The 23,641-nt window shown below is 36.9% G+C and overlaps 1 protein-coding gene across 1 annotated transcript; it reads right to left on the bottom strand.

The window, feature by feature from the left end:
- Positions 1–4,430: 4,430 nt before the first annotated feature.
- On the bottom strand, positions 4,431–21,695 carry LOC111507384 (aromatic-L-amino-acid decarboxylase). Its single transcript, XM_023162684.2, has 5 exons — positions 21,506–21,695; positions 17,038–17,272; positions 11,831–11,950; positions 11,343–11,775; positions 4,431–5,209 (listed from the first exon to the last, which is right to left on the bottom strand). The coding sequence occupies exons 1-5, from the start codon at positions 21,583–21,585 to the stop codon at positions 4,533–4,535; spliced, it is 1,545 nt and encodes a 514-aa protein (XP_023018452.2). The 5' UTR covers positions 21,586–21,695; the 3' UTR covers positions 4,431–4,532.
- Positions 21,696–23,641: the final 1,946 nt, after the last annotated feature.

Raw genomic sequence — 23,641 nt, 5'->3', positions numbered from 1 at the left:
AAATAGGGTATAATAATTGTGAAGGTGGAAGCGACGTTCTGGGCCTGTTTTTGGGAGCTGGTTGTATAGAATCAATACATTCAAATACCGGGTTTTGTGGATAAGCAGATACCCTGGAGAAATAGGAAAACAGTTGGTATTTTCGTCGTATGAAGAGAGAATGCTTTACGTCAGACTGGATCTGAAGACATCCAGACATATTCTGTGGTTTGGATTGTGTCTAGGTATTTGAGGTATGTTTTGCAGGCATTCATATGATAACTTTGAAAAATGCATACATCATATCACAATGAAATAAGTAAGTTTGCAAGAATGAATGAACAAATCAAACTAGCGAGCCGCCCCGGCTTCGCACGGGTGCAATGCTGATACTGGATATACTACAGAATATCTCAAAAGTATTGTTATTTTCTTTGCTAGAGAACCCCAAAAAACGAATGCGATCGCTACTAATCATATAGTGCCATAGGGCAACCGCTATGTCGCTGCATTTTAAATCTTTGATAGCTTCAAAAATATTCATTCAAAGAATATGCTGTAAAGAGCCTTATTGATCTACCTATATTGAATGCATAATGTGTTCAAGGTACTTAATTGGATAAAGACTAATGCTGTATTGCTCAAAATCGCTTCGTAAATAAGCCATTATTTCTCGTAAACAGGGATAAAAAATGGTTTCTGTGGGTTATCCCTAGAAGATAGACACATACCATCGCGGATTTTTCGTAGATTTTTTTTGGTGTACAGTACTATAGTATATTATTTTGATCTATTAGGTAGGGTTCAGCCAGCGTTTGCAATGTGACCGCAAAAAAGTGTTCATTTACATCACATCATAAACCTCTAATTCTAGATTATTCAATCAGTGTTTCACTACTATATCATGCCTTTCTCTTGAATCACTTTATCTATTGAAAAAGATGCATCAAAATCCATTGTATAGTTTAAAAGAGCAAGCATACATCGAGACAGATAGCGGGAAGCGACTGTGTTTCATACTATGTAGTGATGTTGATTTGCAGCTGTCTTCATGACACTCTGTACTCATATGAAATATTTCTTGCACATATTTTAGGCTGGCTCCGCGCACAAATGCAATGATGCAATAATTTATCCACAGGAAATTCAAGGACATGGAGAAACAGTGATGGAAAGATAATTTTGTTTTATGGACGCAACTGTCCTTACTGAGTGTGTTTCGCCTCCAGAAATCTCACCTACCGGTAGTGGCGCAAAAATCCCAGTGCCGAAAACCAAACTGGGTTTGTTGATGCTCGCAACAGCTGCAAACTTAGGATAAATGAAAACAAAGAAATGAAAATCAGAGAATAAGGGATGAACTGCCTGCCCATTCCAAGGGGTCTAGATCATTCTCGTCGGTAGCTAATAGAGCTATTGATCTAAACTTTACAAAATCCACAATTCTACCACTAACGGAAGCGGATGGTTCAATTGCAACAATAGCCATAGAAAAAGTAAATCTATTAGCTTAACAATTTGCGTCCCACTCCATAGTCTTCTTTCTGGGAAAGGTACCACCCACTATTCCCACACTAGAATTCACAATGCCGGAAATTACTTTTCGACAACGTCTAGTCAGGTGAATTCTGAAACAGCCCGATATCAAAAAGGCCTCTGGTCCTGATGAAGCGGCCCTCATCGTACTTAAAAAGTGCGCAAATGAACTCGCACCAGTATTTTGCAGACTTTCCAACCTGTCCTACAAAAAAGGCAAGAAAAATCTTCCAAATAACTATAGACCAGTCGCTTTGCTATCGGTGATATCAAAAATCATGGAGAAAGCCGTCAACCACCATATCCTTAAATATTTGGAAGGCTTCAATATCTTGAACGATCATCAATATGGCTTTCGGAAACAAAGATCAACAGGCGACCTTCTATCCTATGTCAACCATGTATGGAATAACGCAATCGAGAAACATGGAGACTCAAGAGTTGTAGCGCTGTAGCTATATTGTCTGCAACCCTCTTTCTATTGTACATCAATGACTTATTGGAAAAAACCAAGGATACAATATATTGCTTTGCTGACGACAGCACCCTTGTTTCGTCATTCCATTTGGATTATCGACGGCGGATGCACATCTTCACCGGTAGCAGCGTAATCTAATGAGGATCTTGGAGTAATTTCGAATTGGAGTGAAAATAACAAGGTTCAATTCAATGTCACGAAAACCCAGGCATTGATTTTCTTCGAAATGGTTAATGTCTTCGAATCGGATATAATAATATCAGATCAGACAATTCCATTTTCTGCTTCGATAAGTTTTGGGCTGAAAGTACAAAGGCTGCTTCTCAAAAGCTTGAAACACTGTTCCGCACCAGAAAATTGAACACACCTCAGACACTTCTGATGCTCCATGAAGCGCAAATCATACCTTCTTCGGAGTATTGTTCTCATGTCATGGAAATAATACAGACTCTCTGAGACATATAATTCTGTTTAAATCTGTTTTTCCGTTAATCAACTGTCGCCCCCATACGAACGACAACTCTCAGAAGTTGAGAAACTTGTGCGAGCTAAGGACTAACGAGGTCTTACCTTTTAACGTGTGATTCCTAACACGGTTGCAGAATCATCCCAGCTTCAACCAGATAAATTCTCTCGAGAAAAATATCTGGTCGAGGCAGGAATCGAACCCACGGTCTTCCGATTGTGAGTCGGGCGCACTACCACCGCGGCCAATTCCACAACAAACTGATTTAGAGAAAGTCAAATCTTGGTGTGATTCCAATTCTTTATGTTTCAGTGTGAATAAAACATAATTTCTTTCAAATTTGTTTCGGGAAACCTAAGACATGCACCAAATTCTTGGGATTATGGATTGATAATACCCTGAAGTTTGATGAACAAGTAAAACATCTCAACAAAAAACTTCTATCAGGCTGCTACGCTATCAAGGTCATCACCAAGGAGTTGGGAATAGTAGCAGAAAAAATATCTTACTTTTCACTAGTCGAGTCTCATCTGAGGTATGGTATCGCTTTCTGGGGTTTATGTAGCAAGTAGTTGATGCAATCAGTGTTTGTTCTACAAAAAAGGGCGATAAGATATATATGTTGAGCCAAGCGTATGGACCACTGTAGACCACCCTTCATAAATAGTGGAATACTTACAATCTACTGCATCTTCATTCTAGAAACAGTATGTCTAATTCAAATGAGAAAAAATACTCTTTCCATCAGAAAGAATATATAACACCCGGCAAAATGCCAATATACCTCTGCCAAAGCCAACTTCAACATTAACAAAAAATTCCATAATATTTGAGAGTCGGGAGATATTCAGTCATCTACCATTTGAAATGAAAAGTATAATAGAGTCAAAAACATTCCGAAATCGTGTGGAGGAACTTTTACTCACGAAAGCATATTATAGCTTGGAAGAATATATTGAAGACAGATTTTGAGTACCTGAACCTTTGAGGTCGAACCGACTGATTTATTTATTTTATCTATACATGTAAATCAATTCTCAACTGCTTTGTGGAATCTTATGTCCTGTCTACATGTAGCGTTAGAATCTATATTGTTCCATTGTTGCTGTGAATTGACTGTTTTTTTTTTATTCATTTAGGCTTTGTTAATAAGAATTTTTTTCTTTGACAATAAAGTATATTTTTGATTTATTGATTGATGTATGGAGCTCCGCCCCTAAGCGTACTCAAAAGATGCTGGATTCCATCCAGAAAAGGGTCATCCTCCTGGTTGGAGACGCGAACATCCCTTGCAACCTCAATAGTCTGGAAGATCGAAGAAAGGTTGGAGAATTGTCTCTCTTCTATAGATACTTTCACGGGAAGTATTCAAAGGTACATAACAGAAATACACGACGGACAAGGTTCAACTCAGTACACCTCGAACTTGACTGTAAAAGAACTCTTCCATTTGGAGAACTGCGTTAATGCGGAATTTACTCCCTGAAAACGTTTTTCCAAATGGTTTTTATCTCCAGCGATTCAAATCCAATGTGAATCACTACCTTCGCACAGGCATCGCTCTTAGAGTGCCTTAATTATGTTTTGTAGTGATTGTGTTTTGTTCTGAAACAAGACCTAAGAAGCACCCATATACCGAATTTTAGCTTCCTAGGACTCACCAGTATGGAGGAACATAGAGGAATTATTGAGTGTTGAGTGAGTGATAAGTATAGTGATCTTATAGTGATCTATAAGTATAGATAATCTGTATTGAACTGTTGGAAAAAAATTCTTTCTGTGGAACAAATTTAACAGCCTCCATTGATGTAATTTTCCAAGCGCTTTTTTGATTACAAAGCAGGTTCAGGTCCAGAAGCTTCAGTAATATGGAGCTCATTCAAGAAGCACTTCATTGTGAGATTTTTCTTAACAGTTTCACAAAATCGCAATATGTATTTCACTAAATAGCTTCTCCAGCACTACACAGAATCCTATTTATTTGTGGGAGATTATAATAACAAACTGATTTCATTTATTTATAACATCTTACATCAAATATAATACTGGGAAATGAATTTCATCATGGATAACTCACAGGAACAGTCCAAGTTTAAATTTTTCTTTTTTTTCCGTAGAAAAGCCTTTCATAGCTTTCGTCAATGGATCTGCAGGTGTATTTTCATTTCTTGGTTTCTCACATTCCGTGGATGATGTTACAACTCCATTACTTATTTCCTCCACTATAGAACTGATTTCATGCCAAGCAAAATCAATGTCGTGTGTTGTGGTTAGCCTACTGCAGATAACAAACCTGACCACAAAATTCTTATGGTAGTAATAGGGCATGATGTAGAGTTTCTTGCTTTCAGCTATCCTATCCAGAAGGAGCTGTGTCAGTGAATCGTCACCTTTCAATCGAAAACAGACTACTCCCAAACTTGATACCAGCAACTCATATCTGTCGTCTTCCCTCACCAGACTTTCCAAGTATTTCGCCAAAGATACCTGTTCGCGGATATATTTCTGAATCCCTTCTACCCCGTATATTCTCATAACGAACCACAGCTTAAGAGCTCTGAAACGTCTTGATGTTGGTATCTGCCAGTCTTCAATTTGTGGTTTGAATGTAGGATCCTTGATCATCGATGATTGCAGCTTGAACGCTGCCTCTACGTCATTAGTATTTTTGAACCACATTGCCGAACAGTCAGAGTTGACGAGGAACCATTTGTGGGGATTGAAGTTGAAAGAGTCCACGTATTCGATGCCTGAAAAATGTTAACTTTCATTATTCACATACTTTGATCAGCCACTCTATCGATATTAGCTTGTTCCAAAAGCTCTGTTTTTTTTACCGCTTTTTTCAAAAAAATATCAAAAACATTGTCGATTAAAAATTTTAAACGGTGAGATATGAAAATATAGATGCAAAAAACACTATTGCAGATATAGGAAAGTTTCAAAAAAAATTGGTAATTTTTTCAATTCACCAGGTGAATGAAGTAAAATGAAGACTATCACTAAAAAATCCTGCATTAGTCCGGTCAAATTAGACCAAAAAATAAGAGTAAAGCTACCTAAATTCACACCGAGTTGAAAATCGGTAAGGTTGTTTGAAATATGATCAAAAATGAAATTCCAAAGTTTCCCATCTTTCCCTCGTATGGAAAATTTTTTATTTAAGGTCATAGGTCAAAAAAATTAGTTTTTTGCTAATTTCCGCAGCATAAAAATGCTTCAGACCAAAATTTTAGACCATCAACTTATCTACAAAAAATGTATCTATAGTTTTTTTCTTTACAAGCCACTGTTTTTGAGATATAACGATTCAAAAAGTTGTAAAAGTTGTAATCGTCATAATATGCATGAGTACACCACGTATATACATCTCTGTAGTTGTAATATATGTTAAAATATTTTTCTATTGGTCAATGTATATGAATTATCTTTCTATCCTTTATCGTTGTTTGATGACATCGGGATGCGTAAAACACAGAAGCCTGCCATTTACGATTGTTTCAAAAAGGTAGATTTTCATATGAACAACACAAATGCGACATACATCATTGACGGAGGATACTTACTACATCGCGTTGTGTGGGATAGCGGAGAAACATTTATCGTGGTCTTAGATAAATATGTACAGTATGTACGTCGACATTTTGGTTCCAGAGTTACTGTCGTATTTAATGGCTATAATAATTGCACGAGAAATACCAAAGCTGCAGAACAACGTCGTCGAACTTTAGCAACATCTACATCAATTGATATTTTATTTTATGAAAATATGACAGTTCCAACCAGTCAACAAAAGTTTCTTACAAATACTCACAAAAAGTCTAGGTTCATTTCAATGTTGAAAGCAAAATTCACTACTGAAAATATATTGGTGAATAAAACAAGCTAATGATGATGCTGATGTATTGATAATTGATACAGCAAAAGAGCAATTCAATTTGACAAATACAACTATTGTTGTTGGTGAAGATGTAGACTTACTCGTATTACTCACTGTGCGAACTCCAACTGAAAAAACTATTTTCTTCTCGAAACCAGGAAAAGCTCAACATCAATCGGAAATATATTCATCAAAAAGTTTATCTACTATTGCAAAGTGTCAAAATCATGTACTATTTTTACACGCAATAACTGGCTATGATAGGACATCTGTATTTTATTACAAGAGGGGTAAAATAAAAGTTTTCAAATTGTGATAGGGCAAAATCATTGCCAATACTGTTTTGGGCATTTTCAATGAAATAAATAAATGCGGAGGAATCTATTGTGAAAAACCATTTTCCATTTTGTTCGGACAAAATGATGTGTAGTAGTTAATGCAAAACGATGATCAAAATACGAGAAATTACTGACGATAAAGTCATGCATGCGGGAGGAAGCATGTACTCAATCAATGCTTCGGTTTATCAAAACGTGTATACAGCAAATATTATAGAGAGCTTGAATAAAAAAAAAAATTAAAAAAATATATGACTTAGTGAATTAGTATTATGTGTATCGATAATTTTCATATATTTAATACCACTTCAAATATTGGTTCAATTTCTGTTGTTATCAATAGAAAATAATATGTCATGATTTGAAAAAATACGTATTTCTTCTCAAATTATTTGGGATGGTCTCATGAAAGTTTTTAATCATAAAATATTCCTCTACAGAAACTGAAGGAATTTCTATGTGGTTTGTACAGAAAACTAATGAGAATTATTATTAAACAGGAACAATTCCAAGTCAAAACTGCAAATTCTTATCTCAACGCGCAACCTCGAGTAGAAATTCTCGTAAATTAATGACGCAGAATTTACGTATTTTCTGTTGAGTTAATTTAATGTGATTCGCGAGAAATCAATGTTTCCCGTTTGTAACAATTTAGTAAATGAACAGACCCGGAGACCCGGAGACGATTGTGGATACTAACAAACGAAACAAATGTTTTCCTTCTTTCAGGGATTTCAAATGATATTGTATCATATTAGACAATGCAAGTCCAAACTGATGGAATTCACCGTGAAACATTGTCAAGCAACTTCAAAAAAATACTAAAGAAAGTCCTGACAAACATCACAATTTCAATTTTTTATTTAATACCATCAGATTAATTGTATGTATACTTTTGCGTCACCTTCTATAATATTTTCAATATGTTTTTTTTACAATTTCCGTTGGTATTAGAGAACTGCAAATTATCATTTCCAAATTTATCAATTTGAATACATTGCAATAATATTTCGTCCTGATTGCGGCCCTGGTAAAACTTACATCAACGTGCTTTTGAACCTCGGATTTGGAAATAGTTTCACAGCAGTGATGAATTTCTTGAGATGGTCTCACAAGAGTTTCAAATCGTAAAATATTCCTCTACAGAAACTGAAGAAATTTCTATGTGGTTTGTACAGAAAAAGTAATGAGAATTATTGAGCAGCGACAATTCCATGTTAAAACCGCAAATTCTTATCTCAACGCTCAACCTCAAGTTGAAATTCTCGTTAATTAATGTCGCAGAAATTATGTATTTTCTGTTGAGTTAATTTAATGTGATTCGCCAGAAATCAATATTTCCCGTTTGTAACAAGTTAGTAAATGAACAGATGGTTGGGAAAATCAGTTGGGTTATTCCTGTTTCATAACAAAGATCATTAACACCCGACTATTTTTATGTTAACAAAATAGTTAAGAACGTGATTTTCACCGATTCATCTCAAGGCAGTCCAATCTCATGACACAGGAAAGTATCTTTGAAAAGTGACATCTTCGTGAGAAAAGAAGTCTAAATAGTTTTTTCAAGGACAAACAACAAGCACTAGAGAAAAATCCTTGAGGCGCTCCCAGAGCGGTGCCTGTGCGAAAGTAGAGATTGGATCACTGGAGATTAAATCCATTTGGAAAAACGTTTTTTCCGCATAAACGTAGTTCTCCAGATGAAAGAGTTCCTGGAGAGTGAAGTACGAGTTGTACTGAGTCGAACCTCAGAACGATAAGCAACCACAGTCTATCTAGATCCCCATTGCGATATGCCACCTCCTGCTGCCGGTGAAGATGTGTATCCGCAGTCAATGTCCTAGAATGACGACACAAGTGTGCTGTCGTAAGCAAAGCAATATATTGGATTCTTGGTTTTTTCTACTAAGTCGTGGACATACAATAAAAGAGGGTATCTGTATCTGTAGAGTAGGGAGGGTCAGTGTAAGCCCACCCACTTAGGCCACATGTGACCCATTGTACATCCTCCCGAGGAGTTGTCCTCCTAGGTCATCGTCCATCCTGTCCTTTCCAGGAAGGTGGACAGGTCGCTGGGAGATATAGTCTTTATTTCGGCAGGTGTAGGCCAAGACTCGCCGGACACACACTCTCTTATTGACGATAACTCCGGGCACTCGCACAGGACGTGCCTGACAGTCTCATTTTCCTGTTCACACATCCTGCCTAGAGGTGTGTCCACTAGCCCCATATTATGGAGGTGTTTCCTTAGTTGACAGTGGCCAGTCAGAAATCCTACTGTAAGGCGTAGATTTTTCCTGGTCATTGCCAGATATTTCTTCGGCGCCAGCTTCCCAGGGTCACCCAAGGTGATCCTGGCAAGATTACATCCTTTGATTCCATCCCATCTCTTCAAGGATTGAGTATGGGTGTAACATTTGACTAGTTTCGCAATTGTTGAAGTCATCAGACCGTGGGTGCCACTTTCTTGGTTATTTCTTTTGTGGCGATTGAGATACATGACAGTTCTGTTCGGACCACGCTGGTATTACTTCCCATTCCCCACTTAATCCTTAGGCTTAGTGATCTGGAGTACACTCCACATCCTGAGCCTTCTTTGGTTTTTGAGCCGTCTGTATAAATCCGTATTGCATTTGTAGCATCTGACTCTGTGTTCTGCTCAATTTGTATTTTGTAGGGTTTATTAAACACAAACCTGGGTTCATTTGCATCACTAGTTGCCTGCAGTAGAGGTTGCGCAGTAAGCGCTTCTCGACATTGGCCCAGCCTCAATTGACCCATTCCTACTTCGAGGTTCACACCAGTCGTGCGCAATCGTACGATGGCCATTAACGCAACCTCCTCAACGTACAGATCCAGAAGGGTTAGACCCTAAAAAGAGGGTGGAGATAATATGGATCCCTGGGGAACACCAGCGTTGATGGTGAAAGTATTCGAGAGATATCCATCGACGGCCACTTGCAGGGAACGGTCTTTCAGAATCAACATCAATAATAGTTTGAAGGTGAATGACAATGTTTCATGATGAATTTCACTAGTTCGGACTTCCATTGTCTACTATATATAATGATTTGAAATCCCTGGAACAACTAAAAAAGACGAATTTTCATCTTTTCATTTTTAATTCGTCTTTTTTAGTTATTCCAAAGATTTCAAATCATTTTATATAGTAGACAATGGAAGTACGAACTAGTGAAAATCAATAGATAGATTTTGGGCCAGAAACGACAAAAAAATGATATGTCCAGATGTCATACCTTTTGTAGGTCCTCTGAACACAGGATTGAATATCAAATATATCAATCATTCATAAGACTCATAATTTACAGTTCTCAATCGTTATCAATTCGTGGATGTCATTCAGCGATATCGTGAAAAATAATTGGAGGATTCAATTCAATTATGAGCACTTCTGAGTTCATGACGAAGAATTTCAAGAACGAAGTTTTAATGATGAAAGAGAACGAGAATGTTTCCTGCTTATTCATCAAACTCAAACAACTGTTCATGCAGCTGCAGTTTCGTAAGAAGGTATCATCTTTCCCTCCAACCGATTTCCTGGAGTCTTTGAAGTCCACTAGATACTCGTTAGGACAACAAGAGGATTGTTCCGAATCCTTGGGGTTTTTGTTGAATACTCTTCGTGAGCAAAACAATAGCAAAATCAATACTCCCAGCCGCTCTGGACTGAATGATTCCGTACAACCCATCTCGTCTTGTGTTTGTGAATCTTTTGCTGGAAAAATCCTCACTTGTTTACTTTGTGGTAAATGTTCAAGAAGTACTGAAAACTTATGTGAATTTCTGGAACTTCATCTAGCTTTTCCTAATACGACTAATTACCAGTCCGTGCAAAGCTTATTGTTAAATCATCTGAAAATGGAATTTTTAACAGGTGATGATCGACTGTATTGTCAAACATGCGCCAAACTAACTGACTGTTATAAGGAAACAAGTATAGCTGAGGCACCAGTCAATCTAATAATAACACTGATGATTTTCAAACAAGACTCAACCTCTAACGGAAGCAAGAAACTCTATGGAAGGTTCGAAATAGATGAACATTTCAACCTAGCAGACCACTGTTATAATATTCATGCAGTCATTGTTCACTGTGGTTCTGGCGTTGAATGTGGTCATTATTACGCCTTGGTCAAAGAAGAAACGGACTGATTTAAGTTTGACGATAGTCGTGTCACGAAGTGTTCTGGCGATGCATTGAATTTATTGGAGCCTCTGGAGACACCCTACATTTTGTTTTATGAGAGAGAGGACATTGTTAGATCAAGATCTTCAGATGATGTGGTGCTGCAGGTTTTTCCGGGTTTTCCTGCAGCTGAAAAAGCAAATGCGCCACTGGAATCAATGAAGTCGCCCCGGAGCGCCAATTAATTTTTATTGTTGTATTTATTTTATTTTTATCGTTGTTTTAACACATTGTAATAACTTCTGAGTTGAAACACAAAAATATATGAATGCCGTCGCAGAATCAACGTGCTTTTTTTCATGATGAACTATTCAAATTCTTGGGGCTAGTCATATTTATTTCCAAGAATACTACTCTGGTCACATCTAGTTCTGAACAATACTTGTGTCATTTTTGCAAATGGAATCGATCAAAAAAATATAGTAATTATCTCATAAATCATGAACGAAATATTTCACCTTTCATTAGATATCTATATTCCGGACAAACTAAGGCTGCTCCAGCATAGGCAGCATCAACATGCAGCCACATATTTTCCTTCGCGCAAATTTTACCGAGTTCTTCCAAGTCATCGAAGGCACAAGTTCCCGTTGTTCCCAAACTAGCAACTACACAACAAGGTATCAGTCCTGCGGCTCTATCCTCATTTATTGCCTCCTGGAGAACCTTTCCTCGTAAGCTACAATTATCATCTGTTGAAAGGAGTCTCATAGGTACAGAAGCCAGCAAACTGGCCTTTTCAACAGACGAATTGGATTCCTTGGATGTGTATGCTATCAACTTTTCCTTAACTTCATTTGCTGTCAGTTTGGGATTCTCGTTTAGAATGGTTTTGATTGTTCTCTGTTTTCCTGACAGCAAACCAACCAGCGTAGATTCACTTGCTGCATTCTGAAATGCAGATATTCGAATCATTTATCATCCAGTTCTTGTTGTCGGTACCTACCTGTATCACTCCTCCTCCTGGTCCTTCTGATTCATTCAGGAAGTGATTGGGTAAGCCTAACATTTTAGCCAGCCAGTCCATCATTCTAACTTCTAATTCGACGCATGCTGGATTGGATTCCTGGAAATGAAACTCGTGTGACTACTTAAATGAAATGCAATATGCAGAATGATTTTTGAAATGAAAAATCTTGGTTGCAAGGGAATGTAAAAATTTCAAATCCAAGAAAGAATTTCTTTACAATTATGATTATCGAATGATTACACAAACGATGAATGAGCTTGTGGTTTGACCTAAAATGGGCCAAATATGATTAGAATAATCCAAAGGTTGTCACTTGGCGATTGACGCTGAAGTTTAATATTCCTCCACCCCACAAGCAAGAAGTATTCTTCAAGCAGTGACAGGGATTAATTGGATACTGGAATATGAAAAACTTACAGTTTTCCTAAATGTGCACTGGAACGGTGTAAAAAAATGAACTGCCTCACATGTTACCATATTTCAAAAGCACTATTGAATATGGTGCTACTTAAAAAAAATGCGTATGTCTATAGGTCTATGATATGGACCAATGTCTGAAAAGTTTGATACTGGCCGCATTGAAAGCTATTTTGCAACATTTACAACTTTCAAAACCGAACGAAGCTCACACCGAACAGTATCAGTTATCCAACCACCCTCAATATACCAAAAGAGGAATCATCAAGACGTCAAAAGACCGTTCTTTAGAGCTCTGTAATACGAAGAAAAGTCTCGAGAAGGAACTAGGCATCATTAAAAATGATGGTGATGATGGTGGAACATACTTTGGCTAGAAAACATCAAGAGGCTCGCAAGGAAGAGGCCAGTGCTTGCACTCCCCTACATCAGATGATTGTTGGAAAGAATAAGAAGAATTGGATCCAAGTATAACATTAGAACCTGCTTTAGATACGGAAACACCATCTGTAGCAGCCTCACGAAAATCAGGTCACCAAACGTGGACTGCGATTCCAAGAATTGCATTTACCAGTTACCCTGTGAGTACGGCAAGTCCTATATTGGTAAAACAGAGAGGTCATTGCCAAACACACAGCGAGGAGAAACCAACAAATCGGGAACAGTAGAGCATGTTTGGCTCATCAACATAATATCAAGTGGTCCAAAGCAGAGATCATCCACAGGCAGGAACACTGATTTAGAAGGAAGTTTGAAGAAGCTGCATATATGTTGTCTAACGATGCATTCAGCCAAGCTAGCGTAGATATACGCAACATATGGAAACCCATAATCAAGCGGAAAACGGTCAACTTCCGTCAAACGGTTTTCTCCGGCTAAACCGGTGAAACGGAGCGAGGTAAGAGAGGATGAGTGAAAGCCCTCGAATGACCTATAAATAGTCATCTCTCGGAGGTATAGTCCAGCCATCACCCGAAGACGATTGTGGATACTTACAAACGAAACGTCGTGAAGTAACTTTCCTTGAAATCTTTCAATCTTTACTTTGATTTCATTTTAATTGTTTAATTTTCCACTCAGTTTTTATTTTATTGTCACTTCATTTCAGGGTTTCTTTATCAGCTATTCATTTTAATTAGCTATTTATATTAGACAATGCAAGTCCAAACTGATGGAATTCACCTTGTAACATTGTTAACCAACTTCAAAAAAATACTTGTTATAGAAAGTTCCTGACAAACATCACAATTTTTTTTTATATTATACCAGTAGACTCAGGTCATTCTTGGCCCCAAAAATGAGTTGCATTCCTCGTAGAATTGGTACCATTTCAGTGGAAGCGCTTCTTGAAGCAAGAGCCGAATCGATCCCTCTACGAAACCCCTTTTCACTTGGAAGGATCGATCGCAGCTTGAGAAATGGTTCTTATGGAGATTATGTGAAACGTGTTCTTCCTTACGAATCAGTAGAGAGTTGTCCTAAAAATCTAGAGAAGAAAATTGGATTGGATAATTTAAGAAACACTTGTTACATGAATAGCATTTTACAAGTGTTGTTCATGACGAAGAATTTCAAGAACGAAGTTTTAATAATGAACGAGAACGGGAATGTTTCCTGCTTATTCATCAAACTCAAACAACTGTTCATGCAGCTGCAGTTTCGTAAGAAGGTATCATCTTTCCCTCCAACCGATTTCCTGGAGTCTTTGAAGTCCACTGAATACTCGTTAGGACAACAAGAGGATTGTTCCGAATTCTTGGGGTTCTTGTTGAATACTCTTCGTGAGCAAAACAATAGCAAAATCAATACTCCCAGCTGCTCTGGACTGAATGATTCCGTACAACCCATCTCGTCTTGTGTTTGTAAATATTTTGCTGGAAAAATCCTCACTTGTTTACTTTGTGGTAAATGTTCAAGAAGAACTGAAAACTTATGTGAATTTCTGGAACTTCATCTAGCTTTTCCTAATACGACTAATTACCAGTCCGTGCAAAGCTTATTGTTAAATCATCTGAAAATGGAATTTTTAACAGGCGATGATCGACTGTATTGTCAAACATGCGCCAAACTAACTGACTGTTATAAGGAAACAAGTATAGCTGAGGCACCAGTCAATCTAATAATAACACTGATGATTTTCAAACAAGACTCAACCTCTAACGGAAGCAAGAAACTCTTTGGAAGGTTCGAAATAGATGAACATTTCAACCTAGCAGACCACTGTTATAATATTCATGCAGTCATTGTTCACTGTGGTTCTGGCGTTGAATGTGGTCATTATTACGCCTTGGTCAAAGAAGAAACGGCCTGGTATAAGTTTGACAATAGTCGTGTCACGAAGTGTTCTGGTGATGCATTGAATTTATTGGAGCCTCTGGAGACACCCTACATTTTGTTTTATGAGAGAGAGGACATTGTTAGATCAAGATCTTCAGATGATGTGGTGCTGCAGGTTTTTCCGGGTTTTCCTGCAGCTGAAAAAGCAAATGCGCCACTGGAATCAATGAAGTCTCCCGGAGCGCCAATTAATTTTTATTGTTGTATTTATTTTATTTTTATCGTTGTTTTATATAGATATATTTTTGTTACAAATCTATGGATTTTATTATACCATTAGATTAATTATAATGTGTACTTTTGTGTCACCTTCTATGATATTTTTAAAATGTTTTTTTCTAATTTCCGTTGGTAGCAGACAAATGCAAATTATCATTTCCAAATGTCTTAATTTGAATACATTGCAATAATATTTCGTCCTGATTGCGGCCCTGGTAAAACTTACATCAACGTGCTTTTGAACCTCGGATTTGGAAACAGTTCAGTTCGGTACTTGGAAAAGCCAAACTTTCACAGCAGTGATGAATTTCTCTTTCTCTTGGTCATGCAATAAGAATAAATTAATTGCAGTTCGTACCTTAAAATGGAGTTCCATTGCTTTACATATGATACCACAATTACGGTAGTCCTATTATTAAAGATAATGAAAATAGACAGCGGCGATATTTTTATGGAATCTTGCGTTTCGTGGTCGTACGTCAATCGGTCACTGAACCAGTGGACTCAAATTTATCCACCACATAGCGAATACCTAGTCACAGTATACAGTAGTCCCACTTAGCGTCGGTCCCTTTGATGTTGGTGTCCAAGAGTTTCAGTTTTTACAATGCTACGTATTTGATACTAATGACATTTCTCCCTACTACAATCTCAACCAAAGCGTCTAAGCACTGCTCAACATAACAACTATTCATATAAACCGCTCAAAAAAAACAGTCGATGAAAACCATGTTGGGCACCTGAGGAAATTGTAAAAATGATAATTTTGCATTTGTGTAATATTCAAGTAACCCAGATCATTTGGACAACGATGAACTATGTTTCAAGTAGATTATAAAAATTCATGGAATCGGCAGATGTTCATATTCGGATGTGACGAAAGTAAAGGAAACGAAAAGGTTATGACACAGTAAACTGTGGTTATGATTGCATTTTGCACTGTTGCCAATGTGACAATTATCTTAATCCGACACGCTATTGTAGATTTGACAAAATGATCACTTTCGAATAAAATACGTGGAATATTTCTAAGAACGGACGCCTCATCCATTAATATTCCTGCAATCAGAATTTGATGGAATAAGAGACCACCTTTAACATTTTTTCATGAGTTGTAGAATAATATACCACAGTAGGTTGGGTGAAACCCATGAAATTCGACAACTATGGAAGGGTTGCGTGCCTGTCTTGAACTCGTCGTTTGCGAAGACCTGAGACTGCAACTCCTGGGTCAGCTTGTAGAAAATTCAAACAAAAAATCAACCAAAGTGGGATTACTGTAAATAAGTATACTGTGGAATAGTCTTCTCGGTAGCACGATTGAAACGTCTGTAAAATGGGCTAGGAACGCGGTACGTTGCCTGAACAGAACACCTAATTTGATATGGTTATAAACGTTACAAGGCCGATATGTAGCAAATAACGGATGAGGTTGAATATTGTAATCTGAGGCGCAGCTGGGGATTATAACAACCGAATTCGTTATTTGCTTATCGGTCGAGTGTCGTTCAAAACTTTTCGTAATCCCGCTTAAAAATTACATTTTGATTCCCAGAAAGGAACAAACCACGTCCATCGTAATTCTACAGAAAAACCCCTAAATCGTGTTGTAATGGAGCAGCTTAACAATATAACAACAAATTTATCAACAACGTCAGTTTTTTGCGTTCGTAAGTTCGCTTTAACAACGACCGTGGATGAAATTGTACAAATTGAGGGACAACATCAAATTTCTTCAGAAATATTGGGAGACTCATGTGCAGCGAGTGTCGATTTACCGCCCAAAATAACTCAAGTGCGATATCAAATGAACATTTTTGTTATAAGCAGAATGAAGTTTGAAAACAATATTTGAATATTTAATGGCCGTCGGCCGTTAATAAATTTTAACAGACGGAGGCCGTTAACATTAATTTTTCAATTGTCATCTGAATACCGTTAAATGGAAATTACAGTTAGGTTAGGTTAGGTCCAACCCGCAAGGGTTTATTGTGGCTCACACCTATTCACACTCGACCAAATAAACCCAGCTTATTATGGGATGCACGTGTTGTGTAATGCCTAACGGGCTGATAATACCTAATTTGACAGATGAAGCATCAACAAGACGTCCGTTATCAATTGTCAAAGTTCGGAAGTACTGTTGGATGACACTTATGGAAAACACTATTTTTGAGTTCTGAGAATGATATTTCGAGATGTATTCTCACCCAGTCTGTTGATATGCACCCCAAACCGGCTGAAAATAATTCGCCGACCACTCCAGGATAGGAATTTGCAGTTGGAAAATATGCATGAAAATTCGGTGACTGCCAGTGAGTTAGTCCTGGTACTATGACTCTATCCACGTCCGAAAGAACACCCTGCCAAGGTTCTCCAAAAAAAGGAGTTTTCTCTGGGAGTTCGTTGCTCAGATATCCCGGCTCAACCGAGGAGAGTACGTTCCTGAAAAATAAAACAATCAAGAAATGAATTGGTAGAGTTGGAACCTCGCATTTAGTTGTTAATATAAAATGCAATTGGGAGAACAAAATAGACACAAATTATTATGCTGTATAGTTCCCTATTTACAGGTGTTTTTCTACGTTTCATTTACCAATTTCATATGCCAACCCACTAAACGAAATACAATTTCTGACATGTTCCAAAAATATCAAAAAACAAATTATGTTATTGTATTACCCAGAAACGGGCAAAAAAATTCTATGTCTATGATGTCCAACCGATTCTTGATGAATATCCATCAGAACGTGTTCCAAAAACACTAACGTCAGATTTCCACTTGAAAGTTTATATAACCGCTATGTGATAGCATAATACTCACATTGGTATGTTTTTTGAATATATTCTATTTCAAACTTCGTTCTGAAGGAATATCATTAAGTGCGTTTTAATAAATCGTCATGACCAACGTCTTCAGCGGCTCGTTAGCTCAGTTGGTTAGAGCTTACCACACTGAATTTATTCGCGTGGTGGTCGTGGGTTCGAATCCCGCACGAGCCCTTATTTTGCGAAATCACTGATCATCAGCTTTAGTCTTTTATTCATTCAAATAACACGTAAAATTTTGTTAACAGCTCATAAACTGTTTTTTTCTACAATCGTCATAAAAAGTTACATTTTTACTGGTTGTCAATAGTATTAAAAGATGAATTTTACAAAGTAGCCTTTTAAAATAATTTCAACACGATTTTTTTCGAGCAAATAGCAATAAACAAAACATAATTATTCAATTTCCAAAAAAGTTTTATTATGAACCATAGATGTAGATACAATTAAATTCTGATACATTCTGTATCTCTGTATCTGTAGAGTAGGGAGGGTGAGTGTAAGCCCACGCACTTAGGCCACATATGACCCATTGTACATCCTCCCGAGGAGTTGTCCTCCTAGGTCATCGTCCATCCTTTCCTTTCCAGGAAGGTGGACAGGTCGCTGGGAGACATCTTCTTTATATCGGCAGGTGTAGGCCAAGACTCGCCGAACACACACTCTCTTATTGACGATAACTCCGGGCACTCACACAGAACATGCCTGACAGTCTCATCTTCCTGTTCACACATCCTGCATAGAGGTGTGTCCACTAGCCCCATATTATGTAGGTGTTTCCTTAGCTGACAGTGACCAGTCGGAAATCCTACTCTAAGGCGTAGATTTTTCCTGGTCATCGCCAGATATTTCTTCGGCGCCAGCTTCCCAGGGTCGCCCAAGGTGATCCTGGCAAGATTACATCCTTTGATTTCATCCCATCTCTTTAAAGATTGAGCATGGGTGTAATATTTGACTAGTTCCGCAATTGTCGAAGTCATCAGGCCGAGGGTGCCACTGGGTCCTAAAATTCTTAGTCCAGCCGCTTCCTTGGCTAAAGAGTCGGCAATGCGAGTACCTTTACTCCTGTCGTGCCCTTTAACCCACCTCAGGATAATGTTATTATCTACCGAGGCTTTGGCTAAATCTTGGTGGCACTCTAGTGCTAGCCCTGAAGTAACACGCTGTCTGTTCAAGGCTAACATTAATTACATTATTATAATATGAAAAGTAAAATTGAAACAACTATATTAATACCTTGCATTGTTAAAGAGCCTTGTAATATATTTGAACTAGCTGAGTTGACAATGTCATAGATTAACATTTAATTCTTGAAGTGAAGAGAACGATGCTGTAAAGCTGAAGCTAGCTTCATGAAATCCTGCCCAATTATGAAAACATTCTATCACCTTCCCTGTATTGTCGGACCATCGAACTAATACATCAAATTTTATTTCGTTTACGGCAGCAGTAACTTCGTGAACACAACTGCATACGGTCATTTTTGATTCTCCATGCATATCACAAACTCCATGGTATTGCCTTCCGTTTCCAAACCAATGCAGAGCAATACGCCGCTGCTGTAATGGTGACAAGCCATTCCCTCGAATCGTTATATTCGCTGTGGCTGGACCTATATCTTGAAGAAGACTTTGACAGTGTTGTCCACTAAGTATGAACCTTTCCACAAATTCCCCGTCTGTCAGTATGACAAAGTTACTTCTCTCCCGATAGCGATATACTGCATGACCATTTTCGTTTTCACTATCCGAATTGCTTAACCATATATCGACAGTCGAATTATAGATATACGCTCACGATGAAAGACTTCACTACACTAGTACGCACAATCTACTTATCAAATCAAGATAGGTGGAAAATTGTCTACAATTGTCGACAATTTCGTAACACGACTGTACAAGTCTCATTTTTGTGTTACGAAAAGATACTACAATTGTAGAGAAAGTCCCGTAATTACCAGTGGCCCACTAGTAACTACAAGTTACTTTATGTTAGAGAATATCTACACTTGTATAATTTATTCATACACTTGTTAGACTTGTAGTGGTTGTGTTATAGGCCCCAGGTGATTCGGTGTCACCTGATACGGGCACTTCACAGCAAATGCGATAACATGAAAATAGTTAATTGACAAGAGATGTCAAAATGTGTTTTTAGAGAAATATTTAATTTATCTAATTTATTATGAAAACAGGAGAGTTGTACAAAAAAATGTGTGTGATATTTCTGTTAAAAGTAAGTTTTATTTTGTTTTCACTTACAAAATAAAACTTTACTTTTAAGGTCTCTGCCCACTATACCGGACCAACCATGACCGTGCTAGGACCGTATCAGACACGGAAAATAACACGACACGGTCTACCTTGCCCACTATAATAGATCAACCGCGTTCTAAGCCCGTAAGCAACACGTATAATGACCGTATCATACGGGTATGATGAGCGTTAGATACCCGTTTGACATCTATAGGTAATGAGAAGTATTGAATGTTTTTTCGGCTTACTCATCAGTGTAGTGTGAGCGTGTAGAAGAGTTTACCACGAAGAACGAATATGGCTGTGAGATTATCTACATTTCAATGGAATGTATTGCCGAATAAAATTGAAAATGATTTATAACCCGTTTATACACCGTTTCGTATGCACGTTGCGTATCAGCACCGGCAAATTATTCTCGACTCGAATACTTTCATGGCACGTGCATGCTACGCTACGTGCCGGACCGGTGACGGAGCGGTCTAGTGGGCGTTGTTTCATATAAACCGCATGAAAGAATATTTTTAGCATGTGCCGGTACGTTTACGGTCATGGTTTGATACGGTATCATATAATGAATAGCTATTCTATCCAAATCACATCTTTGATATGAAAACTACCATACTTCAAACAAAAAATGAACATCTGAAAAAACGCTTGTATTCCAGAACATTCAGATCAGTACTTGAATGATATTAATTTATTCAAGTTTTCTTCAAGTGTTGATACAAATTCCTTCGAGTTTTTTGTTTTACATATGTATGTTTTATAATTTTTGATTTTATACTGTGTTTTCCTGTATAGTGTGCGAAATTTTATAGTACTTGTCTTTTATCCTCAAAAAAAAGTAACAGACCTTGTTGGAACCTTCGTTAGTCTTTAATATTCATGATTTGAATATTTATCGATCTCATTATTAGTTTTTTCCCTGACAAAGTTGACATATCCACCTCTTACTTTAACACGTCATAAATTTCATGTATCATCAGTGTTGCCGCAATCATTTAGAAAAAGGTGAATGAAAGAAGTACAAAATTTTGAATGTGAGTGAATTAATGATAATTGATATAAATCGACAAAGTAATCAAATTCATTTTGTAGAAATGAAGATGTCGAAGATAACACAGACGTCATGCTAAATAAACGGTTATAATTCGATACAGACAATTACACTGATCTGATAGCCAAGATGGTGCAAAATTACTGATACATTGAAATTATTTCAAGGTTTCGCGTATGAAAAATAGAATTGGGTGCCAAAAAAACACTCGAAATGTTGACAGTGGCATACGGTGATTGTACTCTGAGTCATAAAAATATTTACGTTTTCACAAAGATGTCAAAGACGACGCTCGCCCTGGAAGCCACAACACATCCACAATCGATGGAAATGTTGAGAAAGTGAAGAAAATTGTTATGCAGAATCACTATTATAGAAATTGCTGGAGATGTAGATATATCGGTGTGCTCATGCCATATAATTGTTGTGGAAATTTCGGGCATGAAGCGTTATAACATAACATCAATTATAATTACAAAAGTTTGAAAAGAATGGACATGTCATCGATTAGTGAATATTTATCAAAGTACTCACATATTCCTTATATTTTCCAAGTAATCCGCAATATAATCAACACTGGCTTTGCCGAACTCTCTAAATTCTTCGATATTCATTTTTCAGCACGCGGTTTATGGTAGACTGAATATGTTGAAGGCTATTTCTGACTAATATAATAACTTTCTCCAGTTATGAGCTGAATCTTCCTTAAAATCGGCTACAGGCACAGTGAAGTAATGGATATCACCTGCAAGTTGTTTACGAAATACTTATTCAACATTTTTTTAGCACCTCAGGGTCTCAGAAACGATGGCAATTGATGCCCTTAGGCACTTTGACAATGTGACATAGACTTAAGTAATTGTAGCTGTTATTATTGAGGTTAAAAAATATACAAACAATAATCGATATGGAAAATAGATTTTCCAAAGTCAAGTCGGTCAAAAAACAATCATAATCACTATATATTCTTAGACAATCTATTTTTTTAAAGACAGAACACAAGCAGTACAGAAGAATCCTCAAGGCTCTCAAAAGAGCGGTGTCTGTGCGAAAGTTACGATTCACGTTGGATTCGAATCGCTAGAGATTAGATTCATTTGAAAAAAAGTTCTCGGGAACTTTATTCCACATAAACGCCGTTCTCCAAATTAAAGGTAAAACCTAAAATAGCGTGGAGCCGTTAAAGTATTATAAAACCGCCAGTGGCAAGTCAAAACGAAATCACAAAATTTTGTTTGAGCACTCAGCGTTTTGCATTTATAATAGATTAGAATCAGTGGAGATTTTATTCATTCGGAAAAACGTTATCTGGAGGTTTATTCCATATAAACGTAGTTATCCAAATGGAAGAGTTCTCGAACACAGAAGTTCCAGGTGAACTGGGTTGAACCTCAAAACAATAAACAGTCATTGTCCGTCGCGTATTTCTGCCAGCAATCTCTGTTGATCCAAGATTTGCCAACAGAAGTTTATTTCATCGAGAAAGAAATATATGCGAGCGTATAATTTAATCACTACAGAACTTTGCTGGAGTTTTATCCCAACATAAAACTGTTATTTTTTATACCTCGACACGCGTTTCGATCCCCTAGTGGTCATCTTCAAGAGGAAGATGTTCACGTGGTGATCGGAACACGTGTAGAGGTTAAAATAACGGTTTTGTGTTGGGATACAACTCCAGTAATATTCACCACAGAACATATTTATGAATTAGTGTTGATTTTTTTATATAACTATAATAACTTTATTCGCACTACAATATGTCAAATACAATGATGAGTACATGGTGGAAGTGAATAAGGAAATTCTGCGATAAGTGCAAGCACTTGTTTCGTGGAGAAGAATATAACATATGAGAAAAATTAAGTATAAGATATGAAATGTTAGATGTAAAAAGTAAGAATTTGATTAAGTGCATGTAAATATGTAGGATGTATAATATATATATATATATATATATATATATATATATATATATATATATATATATATATATATATATATATATATATATATATATATATATATATATATATATATATATATATATATATACAAGGGAAACCGCATGGACATTTGGGAAAACTTGAACATCCATAAATTTAACAGTCATAAATCACTTATCGTGGAACAAGTACAAATCAAAACACAACAAGACCTCACATTCAATATATTAAACAAAACCATACACATTCCTAGAGAAGATCTAACACAAAACAGAGTACCTGATGAAGAACAAATACAGGCAAATTTACCTAAAGTACCTGAAGTACCTGTATTGAGGCAGACAACAGGATGACCAGTTCAGTTTGAGGGTGCCTAGAAGATGACAGTACTACCAACTGTCGAAAGCGCTCGCAGTAATACTGAAATACTCAAAATAAAGGAAAATTAGTTGCATCAATCAATATATATATATATATATATATATATATATATATATATATATATATATATATATATATATATATGTATATATATATGTATATATGTATATTGACTTATTCATGGTCCTCTTTATAATATGCAATGAAATTGCCTTTTTTCATCAGTATTAAAGAAAACTACAAGTGTGCTATATGGCTGAATTCAGAATTTAATGCAGAATCCAAAAACGAATCAAAAAATCTAGGTTACCACTTGAAAAAATTGGCGTCGGTGTCGTGACGC

The sequence above is a fragment of the Leptinotarsa decemlineata genome, unplaced genomic scaffold, assembly GCF_025532065.1.
Source record: "Leptinotarsa decemlineata unplaced genomic scaffold, Ldec_3_MD MMD2_tig00000882_RagTag_RagTag, whole genome shotgun sequence".
In the NCBI taxonomy this organism is placed as follows: Eukaryota; Metazoa; Arthropoda; class Insecta; order Coleoptera; family Chrysomelidae; genus Leptinotarsa; species Leptinotarsa decemlineata.
This window is presented reverse-complemented; position numbering and strand designations above follow the sequence as displayed.